Consider the following 20,842-nt stretch of genomic DNA (forward strand, 5'->3'; position numbering starts at 1 on the left):
TTAAAGGACATAAAAATGCTCAATTTAATTGCAATCGTAATCCAGACAATAAAAAATATAGCTGCAATTAAAATTTGTCATATCAAAGTAAATTATGGGTAACCAAACTATTTTCCCAAAAAAATAATTTTGTTATTGTGTGTTCAACTAGGTAAGTATTAGAAATTTACCTTTCCTGATGTAAAGCAAGTTGTTAGTTGTGCTCTTTTATGTTTCCATGCAGCTCCTTTCATCACGAATGGATTTCGGCCAAAAATTGGATCGACTTCTGGATCAACCTCGATGTCATTGTCGTGAAAGTTTTTAAAATCTTTTACAAGAACGTTCTTAATAAATTCTGGATCCCGTGCTACTAGTATTGGAGTTGTATTTCTGTATATACCAACGAAAGGATAGTCCTTGTACTCACTGAAAAAAAAAACTTTTTTAATACTCATATACTTCTTAAGTTCATTAAAATTCACTATCTACAATATTTCCAAATTTCTTGCTTATGCAATAAATAATCTATTTGAATATCACAATACTTATAATTTTAAGGACAAATTTACCTCTGTCAATGCTGTTAAGGGAGCGCAGTGATTAAAGTATTATGTTTTGATTTCTTTAGATGTGGTGTTGTTACTTACAAACATTCCATCAAATGTGGTCACGGATATTATAGAATCAAATTGCGACCTTATAAAAGACCACACGACATTATCCAAAGAGAATTTTTTACAAATTATTAGAATCATTTTTAACAACACTTACTTTAGTTTCGATGAAAAATTTCACTCTCAAATTTTTGGAACACCGATTGGTTCCTCGATTAGTCCAATTCTTGGGACTATTGTTAATGATCATCTCAATAAATAGTCAGTCAAATAGTTAGTGATCAATAAATATGTCGATGATATCATATGGGCAGTTCCATCGTATCATAATAATAATACCACATTAAACATTTTTAATTAATTTGATAAACATATTCAGTTTACAATTGAAACTGAGACAGATCTTAGTATATAATTTTTAGACACTAAGGTAGGGATAATTCATAATGTCGTGGACCTGACGTAATTATTTAGTGACGTCGATCTACGAACGAAACAATAATATTAGGCATTGCTAAAAACATGCAGTTCCCTTCAGTGCGTTATCCTTGCGAGACAGGGACGAACTAGTTTTTGCGTTAATAAAATAGCTTTAATATTTTTATTTTTTTTTTGTGAACAATCGTTTTTAATATTCTATCATTTTTTGGATCATTCTGAATAAAAAAGGTTAATTGTAATTTTTCTCTAAAGTTGATCATTTTCAACTTATAAACAATTTCAAACTAAAAAAAAATGAAAAATGATGATTGAAGGATCAAAAACCCACAATTATTTTTGAATTCACCAAACCTTGTTCTATCGCCAAACTGTCGCAATAATATTGTTTTTTGGTGGAAAATGATTTGAAAGTTTCAAGTAATTATTTTTTAGAATAATTATCTTCATAATATATATCATTTTCCAGCATATATTCCTGGATTCTAAGTTTGGTATTATTAGAACATGGAACTTTATTCGGCCTACGACTGTGGTAGCTGGCATTGTCCATCACAATTACACTGTTAGGTGCTATATTTGGCAATAACCTCGTTATAAACCAGTTCTCAAATAATTCTGACGTGGTGTCATCATGACAGTCGACACGGGAGTCCTTAATGTTTTTGCATGACGGTCCCCACGTTAGAAACCATCATGCAAAAGTTGCATAAAGATGAAACAGAAATCAAGTGCTGCAGTAAGACCGTAAGGCAATGTCTTCTAAAAAAAGGCTTTAAAATAAAAACGATTGATAAACGCCAAGTGATTATGCAATCTGCTTGTCTACAAATATAAAGGACAGAATTTTTAATTCACATTCATACTTACAGAGAAAATGAAAGAGAAATTGTTTATCTGGATGGGACGTGGTTTGACACCCAAGACGTTTCAAAATGTGGTTGGGCATATTCTTCTAGTCGCTGTACAACAAAAGCTTCACAAATAAAGGAAAATGTATTACAATAATCCATGCAGAAAAAAAAAATGGTTCTATACCTAATGCTTTAGCCTTGTCATGCAAAAACATTAAGGACTCCCTTGTCGACTACCATGATGACACCCCGTCAGAATTATGTGAGAACTGGTTTTCAACGAAGTTATTGCCAAATATAGCACCAAACAGTGTAATTATGATAAACAAGGCTACCAGACTCGTAGGTCGAATAAAGTTCCATGCTCTAATGACACCAAACTTAGAATCCTGGAATATATGTTGGAAAATAATATATAATATAAAGATAATTATTCTAAAAAACAATTACTTGAAACTTTAAAATCATTTTCCATCAGAAAAAAATATTATTGCGAGTGGACCGAAACAGTATAAAGTCTAAAGTTTCAGAAATCAAGCAGACAGGCATGGTCATTACTAAGAAAATTAGGGAGTGGTGTCCGTACGAAACGCCGAAGGCAGCCGTAAAGCCAGATGTCGTAGCATGACATATAGTAAAAAGATCCAGAGCATCAAAGGTTAAGGCACACACCATCTACGTAGAGGGAGAACTTAAAACTTTAAAACATGTAGCCACAGAAATGGAGCATCCCATCTCCTTCACCAGCGAAGACATATCAGAGGCTCTTAAAGACGTTAAGCCAGCAAAAGCACCAGGATTTGATAATATTCACCCTGAATTCCTAATAAATTGTGGCAAGTATACAAAAGTTTGGTTGGCTCGATTTTTCACAAACATCATGGAAACTGGAAATATTCCACAAGAATTAAAGCGGTCTAAGATAATAGCCATACTAAAGCCAGGGAAATCCGCCGACAACCTAAAAAACTACAGACCAATTGCGCTTCTTTCTGCCATCTACAAACTATTAGAGAGGCTTATATATAATAGAATCAGTACAGAACTGTTCCAGGTGATCCCAGTCGAACAAGCGGGTTTTCGACCAGAACGAAGCTGTGCGGACCAGGTAATGTCACTCACCACCTACATCGAAGCAGGTTTCCAAAGAAGACTTAAAACTTCAGCGGCATTTATTGATCTCTCGGCAGCTTACGATACAGTATGGAAATTATATACAAAATTCTCCGTGCAATCCACTGTAAACCAATAGCACGCCTAATAGATAGCATGCTCAACGTTCGAATGTTTCAAGTAGTGATGGGCACAGATATCACCCCACAAAAGAAACTTAAGAATGGCCTACCACAGGGGTCAGTGCTCTCTATACTACTATTTAGCTTATACCTAGCAGATATGCCGGAAACACAATCAAAAAACTTCGGATACGCCGATGACTGGGCCCTCACTACACGATGCACAACACTAGAAACGTCTGAAGAATTTCTGACGGCAGACTTGGGCAAATATTTTCGACTCGGGCAAATATTGGGCAAATATTTTCGGGCTACTTTAACCAAATGCATCCAAAACAGAAGTTAGTTGCTTTCACCTAAACAATAAACTTGCTGGAAAGGAACTCAACATACGGTTTGAAAATACCACACTTACCCACAACAAAACACCGAAGTACCTGGGCGTAACACTAGACAGAACGCTATCATTTAAAGAGCATTTAACAAAAACTGCCCAAAAGTTGAGTACAAGAAATAACATTATACATAAGCTCTGCGGTACAACCTAAGGAGCATCGGCTTTCACTCTTCGCTCTACTGCCTTAGCTCTTGTTTTCTCGACCGCTGAATATTGTGCCCCAGTCTGGCTACACAGCACTATGAGGATAATAGCTGGTACAATTAAATCAACTCGCACCCAATGGCTTCCAGTATTAAGTCACATCCCATCTCCACATTTACGACGAGTTGACGCACTTACACGTGAATAAAAAAAGATCATGAACAATATAAATCTGCCGATCCACCAAGATACCGAGGATGCACGAAATATCCGTCTCCGTTCTAGAAAACCACCAATGAAAATGGCAAGAATGATACATGAGGAGTTTAACATCACAAATGCATGGTCCCAAGAATGGAACGCATGGCAAAATAACATGGTTTTGATCTTCCATGCAAAACATGGTCCACTCTAAGTAGGATCCGAACCAGACGTGGCAGATGTGCATACATGCTACATAAATGGGGAAAGATCCCGTCTCCTCAATGTAACTGTGGAGAGAACCAAACCATCGACCACATTATTGAAGAGTGTCCCTCAAGATCCTACAATGGTAGCCCTGAAGACTTCCTGTTTGCAACTTCAGAGTCAATTGATTATATTAATACACTTGATATTTGTTTCTAACTATTTAAAGTGTGTCATATACCTATATTACTAGTGTTTGCAATTTTGTTCAAAATGTGTTGTAATTGCCATACGATAAATAAATAAATAAATTATTGCGACAGTTTGGCGGAAGAAACGGGTCATACAGTATTAAGACTTCCTGCTTACTGTTACATGTTTAATCCGATTTAACACATAATGGCATGAGCTAAAAGCATCGGTAATGAGAAGTAATGTTTCGCCCACCCTAAATCCATCTGTGGTTCGTCTAATTGAATTAGAAATGTAGAAAATAACCAAGGACCGCTGGAAAAATACAGATAGGCTGCTGAAACAATTATTATAGATCTAGATAACGACAGTGATACTGAAACTGACTTGTCCATGTAATTTTTATGTAAGTACTTTTTGAATCGTATTTATAAATTGTAAACTTTCTATGTATACGTAATTTATGTAAATATTTTTAAATTCAGTTGATAACGGTATAAAACCTGCTTTTAGACATACCTCAATTTTGAAAATAATTTTCTAAAATATTTTTGCCTCTATTTTTGTACGTATTTAGAAATAATAAAGTTTTGTAAATATGTGAATGTAGTGTATGTAAATATTTTTGCAACTATTATAACTTTAGTAGACAATGATTAAGACCGGCTTTTAAACACACCTAACAATCGAATAAGTGTTTAAAATGTTCACCATTAGATAAACTACATAATCTAAATATTTTAATTAAATAATGAGTTTCTGTGGGTCCTAATTATGTTAACTTCCTCTACAATATTTTCCCATAACTCTTGACGGTTATTTATTTTTTTTTATAAACAAGTGACTTTAGGTAGCCCCATAAGTGAAAGTCTAGGGGATTTAGTTCAGGACTGCGTGCTGGCCATGGGTATACACTGCCTCTGTCAATCCACCTTTGAGGATAATTTTCATCTAGATAATTTTTAACTTCTAGGCCATAATGTGGTGGTGCACCATCATGCATGTACCAAGAGTCACGTCTCAAATTTAGAGGTATGTCTTCTAAACGAGTTGGTAAATTTTCTCTCAAAAGTTTGAATAGGTTACTCCGTCAAGCTTAGTTGGTAATTCGAATGGTCCTACAATACAATCCCAAAATATGTCACACCAGATATTTATGGAAAACTCATGTTGAAAATGATGTTCTTACTGATTGTTAAAAGATTCTGTACTGTAGTTAAACGATACGGATACAGATTTTCTGTCCGTATTATTCTTGACACCGTAGATTTTCTTATACCAGTGGTCGCAGAAACAAGACTTGTGCTGGTTTTTGGATCTTCTGAAACATGCACAACAATTTCATCCTCCATATGCGCATCAATTACTCTCGGTCTTACCGCATTCCTGTTTTTGGGGTGAAATGACCCTCTTTCGCCTAATCTGTCGAACAATGATCTAATAGTTTTATGGTTTGGTTGCCTTTTATTGGGATAAAGTCCGAAATAGCGTTGATCTGCTTTACGAGAACAAAAATTTACCTGGGCATAAAAACAGATCATATCGCGCATTTCTACATTAGAAAATTCACTATGACTTGGCATTTTCCCTTTATCTTAAGTGGTTTATAGAAAACTTAATAGCACTTTGGCAAATAATGACTCGCGACAACTAATAATAAATAAATTCGTAGTTACGTCTTGACGTTGCCATTAAGTTTAAAGCATACTTGTTTTGTAAAATATTAAATAGACATGCATCATAACAAAATACGTTTATTTCGAAAATGGTGTAACTGTTTGATGTGAAAGAAGATTAGGTACCTTTTTGTGTAGAATTAAATGTTAGTTGATGTTTTTAAAGTTAAACTTTATTAGGTGCAATTGCACCTAGAGTATCTACCCGCGGGTAGCGGGTAGATACTCTTTTACGTTCCTGGTAGAAGATAGATCTACTTCAGGGATGCGACCCTGCCCACGTCAGCCATAATTATCTCCCAATCTCCTGGTACCTGGGAGAAATTATGTCCTAAACCCATTCTCCCACCTAATTACCAAAGTTTCCATTCACATATCCTACTCTGTCAGACAGCAGCATCAGTATCAAGATAGAGCGTAAGGGAAATGATCCTGGATCGGTATATTATTGGATACTAGAGCTGTTAAATTAACCGAACGATTACCGGTATAAGTAATGCCACACCTTTTGATCAACAGCTACGGGTTGGCTGGAGGTATGGAGCTTGGTTGGTATGGAGCTCGGAATCCAAGATCCGGCAGGGGAGGACAATCAGATGTAGACGACAGGGCCTCTCAGGTCGCCATCAAGGTAAATCCCTGTCAAGCAAATAAGAATAACTCTATATCCTTGAAAATCGGAACATGGAACGTAAGAAGTTTATACCAATCAGGCAAACTGGATAACGCTGTGTCGAAAATGTGCAGAATAATAATTAACATACTGGGCCTTAGCGATATACAATGGCCTGAATCAGGAAAATGTAACACCAGAAATGAAACAATGTATTATTCTGGAAACAACGACTCCAAGCACAAACAGGGAGTTGGCATTATAGTTGATAAGAATTCTCAGAAAGCTGTTTGTAACTTTGTTCCCGACTCTGATCGAGTATTAATGCTGTCTCTAAACTCTCATTTAAAACGTAAAATAAATATAATCCAAGTATATTCATCCACTGCAGACCATGATGAAGGCACCATAGAGGCCTTCTATGAACAAATCGACAATGTCTTAAGGCTAACTAAAAGACAAGATATAAATATTATAATGGGCGATTTGAACGCTAAAGTGGGCCAAGGAGAAGTGGAGAATTGAGTGGGGCGATATGGACTCGGGGAAAAGAATGAACACGTGGCGATAGGCTTGTCGATTTCTGTGTCAATGAGGAACTCATAATTACAAATACCTTGTTTAAACTTCCTAAACATAGACTATATACATAGAGGTCATCAGCTGATAATAACAACAAAATAGTCAGAAATCAAATAGATTATATTATCGTCAACAGAAGATATAGAAATTCTATAATATCATCTAAAACTTATCTAGAAGCGGACATATCCTTCGATCACAACCCGGTTGTTTTGTCGATGAGAGTGAAACTAAAGAAGGTCAACAGCCGTAGCACCAAGAAAATCATGGATACAAGACGTCTCAAATAAGACAACACATATGCAGAAACGAAATTTAAAATGAACGAGAATTTAAGGAAAGTCAAAGAAGATAATGCGGAAATTCTAACTATTGACCAAAAATGGCGAAAAATTTAACATGCCCTTGTGTCAGTTGGAAAAAAAACCCTCAAACCACTTGGAGAAAAAACAAAACCTTGGATGACAGTAGAACTTCTTGAACTTATGGAAGAACGAAGAAAACATAAAGCAAAATACCTGAAAAAATACAAAGAAATTCAGAGAAACATCAGAAAGAAAATTCGAGAGGCAAACGAGAGGAAGCTCTCCGACAGATGTATGATTGCTTTAATTTACACAAAAAAATCAAAGAAATGACAGGTTCTAGAAAACGTACAAGAACGAATATCCTTAAAAATGATAAAGGGGATATTATTACTGATATGAAGGAGAGATTATGTCACTGGACCAATTACATCCATCAACTATTTAATGATGAAAGAGAAGAACTGTCATTAGAAATCACGGAGGATACCGGACCACCAATATTAAGAGAAGAAGTCATTATGCCATCAAAAACACAAGAGAGGGTAAAGCTATTGGACCAGATGATGTGCCAATCGAATTATTAGAACTCTTCAATGAAGATGTTATTGATGTAATAGTTGAACTCTTTCACAATAACTTTAATGAGTCACACACTTAAAACATTTTTGAAAATAATTCACAGCAGAATTGTTAAAACTCTTGAATATGAAATTGGTGACACACAATTTGGCTTTAGAAATCGTATGAGTACAAGAGATGCTTTGTTCGGCTTAAATGTGCTGGCTCAGAGATGCATGGACATAAATCAGGACATGTACTTATGTTTTGTAGACTTTGAAAAGGCATTTGATAAGGTTCAACATAAAAAGCTTGTAGATATATTAAAAAGCAAAAATATTGGTGATATAAAAATTATATCTAATTTATATTGGAATCAAACTGCCAAGGTAAGAGTTGACAACCAGTACACCCAAAATATCAAAATACAGAGAGCAGTCCGCCAGGGTTGCGTGCTGTCCCCACTACCTTTCAATGTCTACAGTGAAGAGGTATTTCAAAAAGCGCTCTCAGACTCAATAGAAAGTATATCTATCAATGGAGAAGTTTTGAATAACTTACGTTTTGCAGACGATACAGTAATAATGATGGATAACAACAATGATTTACAGAACGTAATGCAACGCCTTAATGAATGCTGTCATGAGTACGGACTGAAGATAAATTTAAAGAAAACTAAATGCATGATCTTGACTAAATCTGCACATGCAAATGTCCAACTGACTATTGAAGATACTGCAATTGAGAGTGTTAATAACTATAAATACTTAATAATAATAATAATAATAATAATAATAATAATTTAAGAACTTATTTTCAGGTACAGGCTGAGACATCTACTTTACATCGAGCAATTTGCGCAGTAGATGATACGACGCCGCTTAAACTGAGGGAACAAGAAATGCGCATAAACCACATGACTAAGCAAGACAAAATGCGCACCTGGATGAGTAAACCTCTGCATGGGCGACATCTTAATGAGATCAGCCAAGAATATGTCGACAATACAGCGTCGAACTATTGGTTGACATCAGGAAAGATGTTTCCCGAGACTGAGGGTTTCCTACTTGCCATTCAGGATCAGGTTATCCCAACTAAAAATTACCTGAAATATATTGTTAAAGATCCTCAAGTCCAAAATGACAAATGCCGATATGGATGCCAAGCCCAAGAAACCATCCAACATCTTACCGGTGACTGCCAGGCATTCGTCGGTAGTGATTATAAAGAACGTCATGACTCAGTAGGAAAGATTATCCACCAAGAACTAGCTGACAAACTGGAACTCCTCCAAACCAACCATCTTCCTTATTATCAATACGTCCCTGATAGAATGCTTGAAAATGACAACTACAAGCTATACTGGGACCGCACTGTGCTTACAGACCAACCAGTATCCCATAATAGACCCGATCTCATACTAGTTAATAAAATTACTAGGCAAACAACACTTATTGATGTGGCGATACCCAACACCAATAATTTACGTGTTAAATACAACGAAAAGATCGCGAAGTACAGAGATCTAGAAATACAAATCAGGAGACAATGGAGAATGGAAAGTACCCAGACGATACCTATTATTCTTTCTACCACTGAAGTCATCCCGAAGAGCCTCCTAGAAAACATAAAAAAGCTGGGTCTAAATGAACATCTATATAAGATTATGCAGAAAGCTGTGTTACTTTCGACGTCCAGATGCGTACGAAAATTTTTGGGAGATACACCGACATACCAAGTCACCTAGGACTCGATAACATAGAAAGAGTCCCACCAGAGCTCAATCCTTTTGATACCGTAGGTATCTGGGATAAGTGAATTTTCCCATTAGAGGGAGTGTGAGCCGTATGGCTAAATCTGGATAATAATAATAAAATAAAAGGAACATGGATAACATCAGATGTAGACCAAACCAAAGAAATTAGGACACGCATTGAAATAGCACATGCATCATTCATTAAACTTAAAAAGTTTCTTTGTTGACGGGATATAAGGTTAGAATTACGCCTGAGAATGCTTCGATGTTACGTGTTCTCTACTCTTCTTTATGGTTTTTAAGCGTGGACACTAAAACAAGTCCATCTGAATAAGTTGGCCGCCTTTGAATTTTGGTGTTACAGAAGAATCCTATGAATATCATGGATTCAAAGAATGTCAAACGTGGAAGTAAGTAGAAGGAGAGGAAATGAGGCGAAAATAATATTAACTATCAAAAGACGAAAACTTGAGTACTTAGGACATATGATAAGAGGGCAAAGATACGCATTATTACAACTTAAGCAAGGCAAAATCCGAGGAAAGCGAAATGTGGGAAGACGAAGAATATCCTGACTTAAAGGAATTGCTTGAATGCAGTAGTGCAGAACTTTTTAGAGCAGCAGTCAACAGATTCCGCATAGCCATGATGATTTCCAACCTTCGATAGGAGATGGAACTTAAAGAAGAAGGTGCAATTGGGAAAAATGTTGAGAGTAAATTTTTATAAAAATGACATTATGAAGTATCTGCGTTCACCGGTAGTATAAAGTTATTTTCTAAATCTATGTAGTTACGCATGTATCAGTGCAAATAAAGTGTGAAAAAATATATTTTATAAGTTTTGTGTCTTTGAATTTGTCTCCGTCGGAAATAGTATAAAAGATATTAAAATCATTCATTTTAGTATGAATTTTACGGCCATATTTTATCACATTGGCTTACACCAGTAACTGGTGTCGCTCGAAAACATGAGTCAAGCTGTGTCGACCGGGCTCAAGCTTTGGATGGGCGACCGCTTAGTAACATGTCATGTTATTGCTTTCGTACTTTTTTTTATTTTCTTCGGTAATATTTAAGAAAATTTTTAGGAAACTTGTTAGTATTAAAATTAGTTTAATATTGAAATAAACTCTTTAAATTTATTTATTTCGTTCAAATCATATAATAGAAGTATAACTTCTTACCTGCGCACAAAGTACACACATATTCTTTTTTTATAACAATAGACTCGCACTGCACTTTGACAACAAATAGTAAACAAATTCGTACTTACGCCTTGACTTTGCCATTAAGTTTACAGCATACCTAGGTACCGGCTTGTTTTGCGAAAAATTAAATACAGACATACGTATCATTAACAAAATATTTTTCTGTTAATACTTTTGGTAATAAACCGAAACCGTTGCGTGATATCGACAATAAAAATAAAATTACATGTTTTGATGTATTCTCTATAATCTCCAAATCATAAACAGCACATTATCAGTACACGTATTGACATCAAGAACATATAAAAAATAGACGAACATAAATCAAAGGTAAAAAAATAGAATTTAAAAAGGTAAAAGAAATAATAAATTAGACTTACAATCAATTTAATTTAACTATCAGACGACCGGTTTCGCTTTCTACAATATGCAAAGCATCTTCAGGTCACGATACAAAGTTAATTAAATGATGCCGGTACTCTATTAATTGATGGTTGAAAGAACATGGTTCGAACTATCTTGTATTGTTGATTGGAGAACTCAAGTCAACTATTGTAATTGCTTAACAGTAAACGGGGAAGTTCTTGAGGAGACAGATTTTATCCAATGAAGTAGAGATAGGTAAATGTAATTGTTTGTTTGATGAAAGTAATGTTCTATACCATTAAGTTCTTTAAAGTTATTTATATTTATTCTGGAGATATATTTATGAAATGTGTGTTATTTATTGAGATTTTTATTTTTGCTTTGGAAGTTGGACAGTTGTGAGACAATGAATAAGAATAGATGTACAAATTGTGTGGGTGTGCAATTAGATCAGCTTGTAATTATCAAATTTCTTTGATAAAGTTATGTTACAATATGTGGCAAATTGTTGTAAAGTCCAAATTATAAAGTTAAAATTTAAAATTGAGACACTTTAAGACACACAGAAAACACACAGAAAACACTTAAAAAAACGGGGGGACGAAACAGACATTAAATTTAAAAAGGGGAGGATTTTGAAAGAACTACATCTCTTACTTGGAGAAAATGAGTTTTTTTTTATATAAAATATATATAAAACATATATTTATATATATATATATATATATATATATATATATATATATATATATATATATATAAAATAGAATTTATTTATAATACACTAATAAATTGGTATTATGAGGTGCAACGGAGATATCCAAATTTGATGATTTCGTTTATTATTAGTAAACTGGGAAATTAATGAATACATGGCCAATTTACAATTTGGTAAATTTGGAAATGCCGGAATAAAAATTGCTAAGGATTAAGACCAAGAATAATTCAATGCAGATTACATACGCATAACAAGAATCTTAAAGTTGTGGTTTTCTTAATCTTAACTATGAATAATTTGTGTAACTAATAAAACTGATAAAAATATGTGCTTTAACATAAATGAGAAAACAGAAAACATGACTTTATATATATATATATATATATATATATATATATATATATATATATATATATATATATATATATATACATACTTACATATTGTCATATGTCTTACAGATTGTCATGTGATATGTCGTATGTCGCTATATGTTTCTTAATAACGAAGATTATTGTAGTGCCATTCTGGTGGTCTCCTTGTTTGTTTTTTCTATCTACATATTTTCGTTATCTCCTCCCCTTTCATTTGCTATGTCGCATGTTAGGATTCCATCAGTTGTTTATTTTTTTACTTAGCCAGATTCTTCTTCAAGTCAATGAATCAAAATTTGTCTCATAGTAAACCGATTTGTATTCATAGTGCACTATGATATCTCGTATGTCGCTATACGTTCATTATTAATGAAGATACTGTGTAGTGAAGATACTATAGTAAAATTGATAGGGAAAACAATTTGACTTAGAACAAAGTAGTAGAGCTGAAGATAAATATAATATAGAGCTAGAACAAAAGGAAACTGAGCTACCAACTGTGGCAAAAATAAATAAAGCAATTTAGTCTCTAGCCAGAAACAAGTCATCTGGAGCAGACAACCTACACGTAGAAATCTTTAAATGTGGCGGTCAAACATTTGTAACCTTCTTTCACAAACTGGTAATACTTTAGAACGCATAACCAGAAGATTGGAATACAGAAATTATATATGGTATATACAAAAAAAGGAAACGTGCTTGACTGTTCCAACTTTAGAAAAATTTCCGTTCTTGCCTATTTCTCTAAAGATGATGAACTGTTGAATGACGGGTACGATATATACCCGTAGTATACAAATAATGGCAGGTGCTAATGACATCTAGTGCCCTTTTGGTAGTCGCCTTGCTTGTTTTTTCTTACTTAATATATTCGTTGTTACCTCCCCTTTCAGTTTCTATGTCGCATGTTAGCATTAGTTTAGTTGTTTATTTTGTTCTCAGCCAGAGGCCTTCTTTAAATCACTAAATCAAAATCTATCGTTTAGTAAAACTATTCTTATCCATAGTACCCTATCACATCTTGTATGTAACTATACGTTCAATAATGATGAAGACACTGTGTAATGCCCTTTTAGAAGTTGCCTTGTTTGTTTTTTCCATCTTAATATAATTTCGATATATCTTCACCTTTCATTTAACGCATCACACGCTTCAATTATACTAATAATAAAGGAGATATGTTGTAATGCCCTTTTGGAAATGCCCAAATGTGTGTTTTTTCTATTTCAACGAATTATTTACCCCCTCTACTTTCCAATTATGTATTATACGATTTGATGAACTATTCTGCCCCCACCACAACACGCTTAAAAAATTAGCAGAATGAATCTCAGCATTTTCTTATGGGATTTTACATGGGAAATGAAGCAGAAACCTTCAAAACACCATTTTACAGGTATAGTTGTTACTTAATTTTATTTAATTTTACTAAATTTTATTTAATAGTTATTTAATTTTACGTAATTATATTTAACTTGATTTGATTTTGGTCCATGGTTTTTACCTCTCCTTGTCACAACTTCTTGCATATCATGTTGCTCTTCTGTTGATATATAGTGGATATCTCGTTTATCTTTCGATTTACCCACTAAGATTCCGCTTCGATATCTTGCAATACTTTCTGATTTTTGAAGTGAAGCATTTTTTACATCTATTGGATTATCTTTTCTATTTATTATCAATGTTCCGGTACAATGAGTTCTTTTATCGAGCAATTTTTTGGCCAGAATAAAACTGTTGTAATAAGTATCCATGTAAACACAATGACCAACATCCAATTTTTACTCTTATAGTTGTAAAGCAACTATTACGGTATGACCTTTGCCTCCAGCATTGTCGGACATTCCTGTATATATGATCTTCTTAGTACCGTCTTCACTAATGAAGATTGGCTATAACCATTGGAAATTCGTCTCTATCTTCTGCTTTTCTTAAGAGCGTCTGTATGTTTAACACGGTCCAGTCGCGTATGTTTTTTAGCCAGGATATTTGTCATCTACCAGGACCCCTTTTTCCTTCGATTTTACCCTTCATAATCAGCTGCAACAACTCGTACTTATCATTTCTGAGTATGTGCCCCAAATATGCTATCTTTTGCCTTTTAATGTTGCTCAAAAGTTCTCTGTCTCTTCTTATTCTGTGCAACACCATTTCGTTCGTAATATGATTGGTTCATGGTATCTTCAAAATTCTCCTAAAAAGCCACATCTCAAAAGCTTCCAGTTTATATACCATACCATATAATTATGTATATATCATAAGAGTTTAAAAGTTTAAGACAAGACCGGTAGGTTCTGTCATCATATAAAACTTGACTCCATATTTATGTTTGTTATTCTTAATGTGTTGTCTGAAATTCAAACACCAACGATGTAGAATCATTGATTCGTCCAAGCTCAAGTTTCGTCCTGGATAATACAGTTTGCTCATTCTTTTATTAAAAAATAATTTAAGTGCTGACCTTACAAATACTGTCATCAGGTATTGGTTCATTATCTTATGGTTCTTGTACGAAATGAAGACATCGCAATATAAGCAGAAATCGGTTTCTGCTCATGTGGTAGGAGATAATTGGTGTGGTAAACAAGGGGTCGGTAATCTGGGCATTTGATATACACCAATGTGACATAATATTCCCACAAATACACACAAAATTAGGGTATTCCCCGAACAACATATTACCTACTTCTTTTGTTCCTTGGGGTAATCCCCGAAACCAATAGTTCATCTCCTTTTTACGTCTTAAATATAAATTAATATTCGCCAAAATAGTTAAATAACGGTAGCAGTATTTGATAGCCATGTAAATATTACATGCCAAACTTCATGAACTAAAACCAAGCACGAAATTGTATAATTTTAACCTTTACTGAGGTACCCACAAAATTAAGAAACTTCACGGGTAGAAATAATTTCGTTTGAATATATAATATACACAGAGCGCGCCTAGGCGTCGAGGACACTAATCAATAGTCATATTCTTGTACGCGCGTATGCGTCACTAAGAATAGAATCCTGGAATTTTCATCATCGGGTATTAAATAGTACATATCATTTAGTATGTGACCCTCAGATGACGAATCCGTTATCAACATCGCTTAACCCTCTAATGCATCAATTTTTGTTCGAGCTGAAAAATTCAGGACAGTTAGATTTTGCACTTACGAACACAAATGTACTGAGGCAAACATTGATATTACTGCCATGTGTACCTCTAAAAGGAAAAAACAGACATCCGCCTTGAGTCGGACTTTTGCAGTAACCATGCGTTAAGGTAACAGCATTTAATTTTTTTTAATTATCAAACTAGGCAAATAATAACACATTGAAATTATTGTTTTATATGTTTTTATGATTGATATCTTTCTTCTTCAACTTTCTTCTGTTGCAAACCTGCTTCTGTCGATAATTTGCAATTGGGTACTCTGTTTCTTTCCACTGTTCTTAAGCTGTATATTCCTCTACTTCGGAGATAGGTAAGCACGCCCAAAGACGTATAGACATTGTCACAGTATAAAATGTGATTTACGAAATTTGGAATGTACTTTGATAAGCGAACCACATTCTAGGCAGTCCCAAGATCTGTCTTCTGCACCAGTGTAAATTTTGAATAAATACGAAAATCCAGAAGTGTCACAAAGGCAAAAAAATTTGAAGCCCCACTTATGTAGCTTGTTGGGCATATATTGTCGGAGGTCACTTCCAGTGATCTTTGTAGCGCACATTTATTCATCTACGCATAACCTAGAAGGCATAGGGACTGATAGAAACCTGTCACTGAAATGTTTCACTAGCGGACGAACTTTATGTAGAGGATCGTATCCAGGGTTACCCCTTTCCACAGCTATTGAGTTGTCATTATAGTGTAAGTACCGGCGTATGGATTCAAACTGAAGCAAAGGCGTAGTCTTACGAATTAGCTCAAAAAAGTGTTTTCCCCAATATGATCGGACATTCGGATAGCGATAAACAGACATATATAGAAGAAGGCCAAAACATTTTCGAATATCGTCGGACTGGATGTTGAATTTTGTTTGTATATCATTTTGCCGAGCGTACAAGTTTGTTTGCTCCACTTGATGATCAACCATTGTGTCGTCAAGAAAATAAAGAAAACATTCGTATGGAGTGGCTAATTTCTTAATTTTTTCTTGAAACTGCTTTTGGCCTCGAAACTCATTTACATGAAGTTGAAGGTGTTTACTTTCCCAAACAATGGATTTAAATTCGCTAGAATCATTTTTCATGGCAACAACATCACCTGTTACACCACGAACTGCTACTAGTGGACCACCATCTTGTTCCGTTAATTCTGGCGTTCGAGGACGTTTCTGTCACCGAAAAGGTTGTGAGGCTCCCTGCACTGGAATTTCCTCAGATATACTTGGTGCTTGCGACACATCTGATACCCCTTGTTGATCTGTATTGGACTGCTCTTGAATTATCTGGGCAAATGTTGAAGCTGCACTATCCGACTTTATTTCATCAGCACTTAAATCAGCAGCATCCTCAGCAACAGGATCAGTCAAACTATCGTTACCATCAAAATCATAGTCACTCTCAACATCTCAGTTGCTTCAGCGTCAGCAGTAGGTATACGATTCAACATCTCCCAGATTTCTGCATCAGTCATTTCAGACAGTCTGAAACCCCGTTGTGCCATATCTGAAAAGAACAATGTACTGTACCACATCTCACAACGCTTTAGTAATAAGCCATCAAAAACATTTTTACTACGCCAGAATGCACAAGTCCGCCTACAGGCGGATTATGGAAAATGGAGCATAACAAAAATATCGAAGTTGATCCAACTCTAATCAGATATAAAATGTGTAATAGAGGTATTTAGCTACTCACCTATAATTTTTTCTGCTTTATTTAGCGTTCCATAAACAAGTACTTATTTGACTAAAAATGTGTATTCGCTCCAAATAATTTTTTCACCCAATACTACTAATTATTGTTCCCATATAACTAACCGCCTCAAAATTACAGACATCGCTATCATATAAAACAAGAAGCCATCCACGAAACAGTTTTAAGTAGGTATGCAACCAGAATTTCGCTCATATTAATATGACTTTGATCAAAGTCCGCCTCAAGGCGGTTGTATGCATTAGAGGGTTAACTATAATATTATGTAATTACTAAATTAACATTTAAAAGTCTCTTCTTAACGAGAAGTTTTGACTGCACTAATCCACTGACATACAAACGGACCACAGTTAAGTAAAGGACAAAAATAGTTAAGTTTTTATTTTGATCCAAAAATATTCTAGTATTATTAGAGACTTTGTTATTGGAAATAAGCCACAATTGAAGGTTAAAATAAGTTTATTAACGTTTCAATTTCCACTTCGGAAATCGTTCTTAAAACAAACATTTTTATACTTTAAAATGCCACAAGAAAATAGCTTCAGAACAATATTATTAGAGACTTATTTTTGCGTGCGTATCTTCAACAATAGGTCTAAAAATGATCAGTAAGACCAAATTTATGACAAACTTAGTTCCCAGCGAACACCTAATCATCCAAAATCAAGTGGTAGAATCGACAGAAAAGTACATATATCTTGGTCATGAAATCAGAATAGGCAAGGACAACCAGACTTGTGAATTTCAACGACGAATAACACTTGCTTGGACGGCGTATGGTTCACTAAGAAACATCTTTAAGAGCAACATCCCGATAGCTATGAAACGGAAGACATTTGACCAATGCGTTCTTCCTATTATGACATACGGAGCAGAAAATCTCACGCTCACAAAAAAAACAGCTCTAAAAATGCGGGTGGCACAAAGGCGCATGGAAAGATCAATTCTCGGCGTGACAAAAAAGACAAAATTTGGAATCAATACTTAAGGAAAAGAACAGGTATCAGTGATGTCGTCGAACGTATAGCCAAGCTGAAATGGAATTGGGCAGGTCACATAGCAAGACTGAAAGACACAAGATGGACCAGAAAACTAATTGACTGGCGCCCACAAGAAGACAAACGCAGCAGAGGACGACCACCAACACGCTGGATGGACGACATTAGACGAATATCCAAGAAATGGCAACAAGAAGCACAGAACCGTGAAGAGTGGCGAAAAATGGGAGAGACCTATGTCCAGCAGTGGACATAAGAGGTTACATGATGATGATTTTTGCGTGACGTCTCAATTTTTAAATACGATCTATTCTTCCGTAAACTCGAGATTGGAATAATTTAAATATAATATAAAATTGTGTAGCTAATAAATTAATATTTTTGTGATGCGTCGATAGAACGCTGTTAAAAACAGGAAATGTACTATGTAATCACGATAACAATACGGTTGTTATTCTATTTAATGCAGCTATAATAAAGAAAGTTTGATCAGTCAAGATTTATTCATGTACCTATTATATAGCTTAAAGGAAATACGTAACCATATATTTTACAATGAGTGTGGAAGGAGAGAAGGGAGAGAATGACAGTGTTCCTATTCCATGCGAATGGCAAACTTTACTTTATTTTTAACTGTACGGAGCATTGAGTACATCTGTACTAACAGATTATGTAACTTTATTGTGAATATTAACCCAAAGCAATTCAAAAAGCTTAGGTAATTATAAACGAGAAATTTACTTGCTCAATACTTTCTGGAAATTTACGAGGAAAACACACAATAAAAGAATACAAAGTGAAATAAGTAAAAATAAAAACTTTATGCTATTAGCAGTAGTAGTAGCGGATAAATACAACGACCTAATAAAACAGACAAATGATATAATACACTAGGGTGGGTCACTTGTATATGGGAAAAAAATGCGTGCAATATTGTTTTGTAATATGTACTTATAAAAGAGTGCTAAATGTAATGCTAATTTGACAGTGAAAAATTTATTTTAATTGAAAATTATCTTCTGCCTCCGGATTGACCTTGAAATATTAGAATTATGTGGAAAATCATTCATTTATCGTAAACGCGTAAAAAAAATATGTGAAAGTTATCAACTTCTAATAGTGCTAAAATGGCACGGAGTTGTACCTAAAACTCACCTTTAAAAGTTTTTAGTTGTTCGATGTTATCTTCTGCCTCCGGTTTGATGATGATGATATTAACAAAAACGGAGTAAACAATTAAAACCAAAATTTCAAAGAAAATGTGTGTATTAATACAAAAAAAGACAGATATTCAAAGAGATACTATAACTAAGTACTAGCAAAATCCTTTTTGCTATCAAACTGCGGCATTACTCTGCGAGACTCCAACTTCGCCTTAATTCAGCCTTCTCGTTCCGATTTTGTACACAACGTAGTGGATGCTTCTGTTACAGTCTTCACAACCATCTCTACTGCTTGAGTGTGGCAAGGTAGACGTAAAAACGACAATTCCCTTTCCCCTGCTTTTGCAATGAAGGAATTAAGACTTTCATCAGATACTTTTCTTAGTAGTGGGGGTTTAGGTATTTCTTGTTGCCAGTAAATTAGATCATAATAACATTGTGCATCAAAGTTTATAGTTGGAACTTCGAATAACCTGATTATGTTGTGTTTTACTTTACGAGCCTTCAGAATACGACGTGCAGCTAGTTCCCTAATATGCTTTTGATGATCAGTTAACATTGCCAATAATAAATTTTTCGAATGCGCGAAATAACCATTTCTTTGTATCACAGGATCAATTATAGCTTTCAGTTCAGGTGAGAGGTATCTTGACATTGAAATTAAGGCCCATAAGTGTCGTGCTCCATCTTTACATGTGGGATGAGTCTTAATACGAAACCAAGTTGGAGCATAAACTTTCACAATATAAGTGGCTAAAATAACTAGGTTTTCTGAAGGAACCTTTGTCGAAGCATATAGACGAAGAATGCGATTAGCATGAGTCAACCATCTTGCATGGGACATTTTTCCTGGTGATTTATTGACCAAGTGTTCCGGAAATTCTCCAGTCATAATCGCAGACACAATTCTATGTAGATATAATTGATCAGTACTTAAATCTTTCACTGTTACTGAGGGTAAATTACCATTAATTTTTTGAAATTCTACAATAGGATTTTTTGCACAAGTTTCTAAAGCCTTCCCTATTGTACCTGAAAAAGTCTGCGGTCCCGCTGTAGTGCCGTCAATAAATTGAAACAAATGTCGAAGTGGCAACTCGTTCATATGCAACAAACAAATTATCCACTGTAGGGGTTTATTTAACCGCGTTTCAAGTAAACGTACAATGCCACCATTTTTTCCAGTGTTCACGTTTGTTCCATCACAACCAACAGCTATTAAATCGTCAAGAGACATTCCCTCCATTCGAAAATAATTAGCTAACGAATTTTCTATCACTTTGGACGTACCAGAAGATGGAAAAATATAACCCAAGAACTGGGAATCTGGTTCTTTTATAAGCGAAATATGCTCCTCTTGAATAACGTCTCGGTAGTTTTT

At 34.7% G+C, this 20,842-nt stretch overlaps 1 protein-coding gene across 1 annotated transcript in view; it reads right to left on the reverse strand.

Moving 5' to 3' along the window:
* LOC140443713 (cytochrome P450 6j1-like) overlaps positions 1 to 20,842 on the reverse strand; it is a 67,356-nt gene that overhangs the window by 41,827 nt on the left and 4,687 nt on the right. The window contains exon 2 of the mRNA XM_072535099.1: positions 171 to 408. Within this exon, the coding sequence (XP_072391200.1) occupies positions 171 to 408 (238 nt within the window). The remainder of the gene's footprint in view (positions 1 to 170; positions 409 to 20,842) is intronic.

Source organism: Diabrotica undecimpunctata, chromosome 6 (genome assembly GCF_040954645.1).
Source record: "Diabrotica undecimpunctata isolate CICGRU chromosome 6, icDiaUnde3, whole genome shotgun sequence".
NCBI classification, from domain to species: Eukaryota; Metazoa; Arthropoda; class Insecta; order Coleoptera; family Chrysomelidae; genus Diabrotica; species Diabrotica undecimpunctata.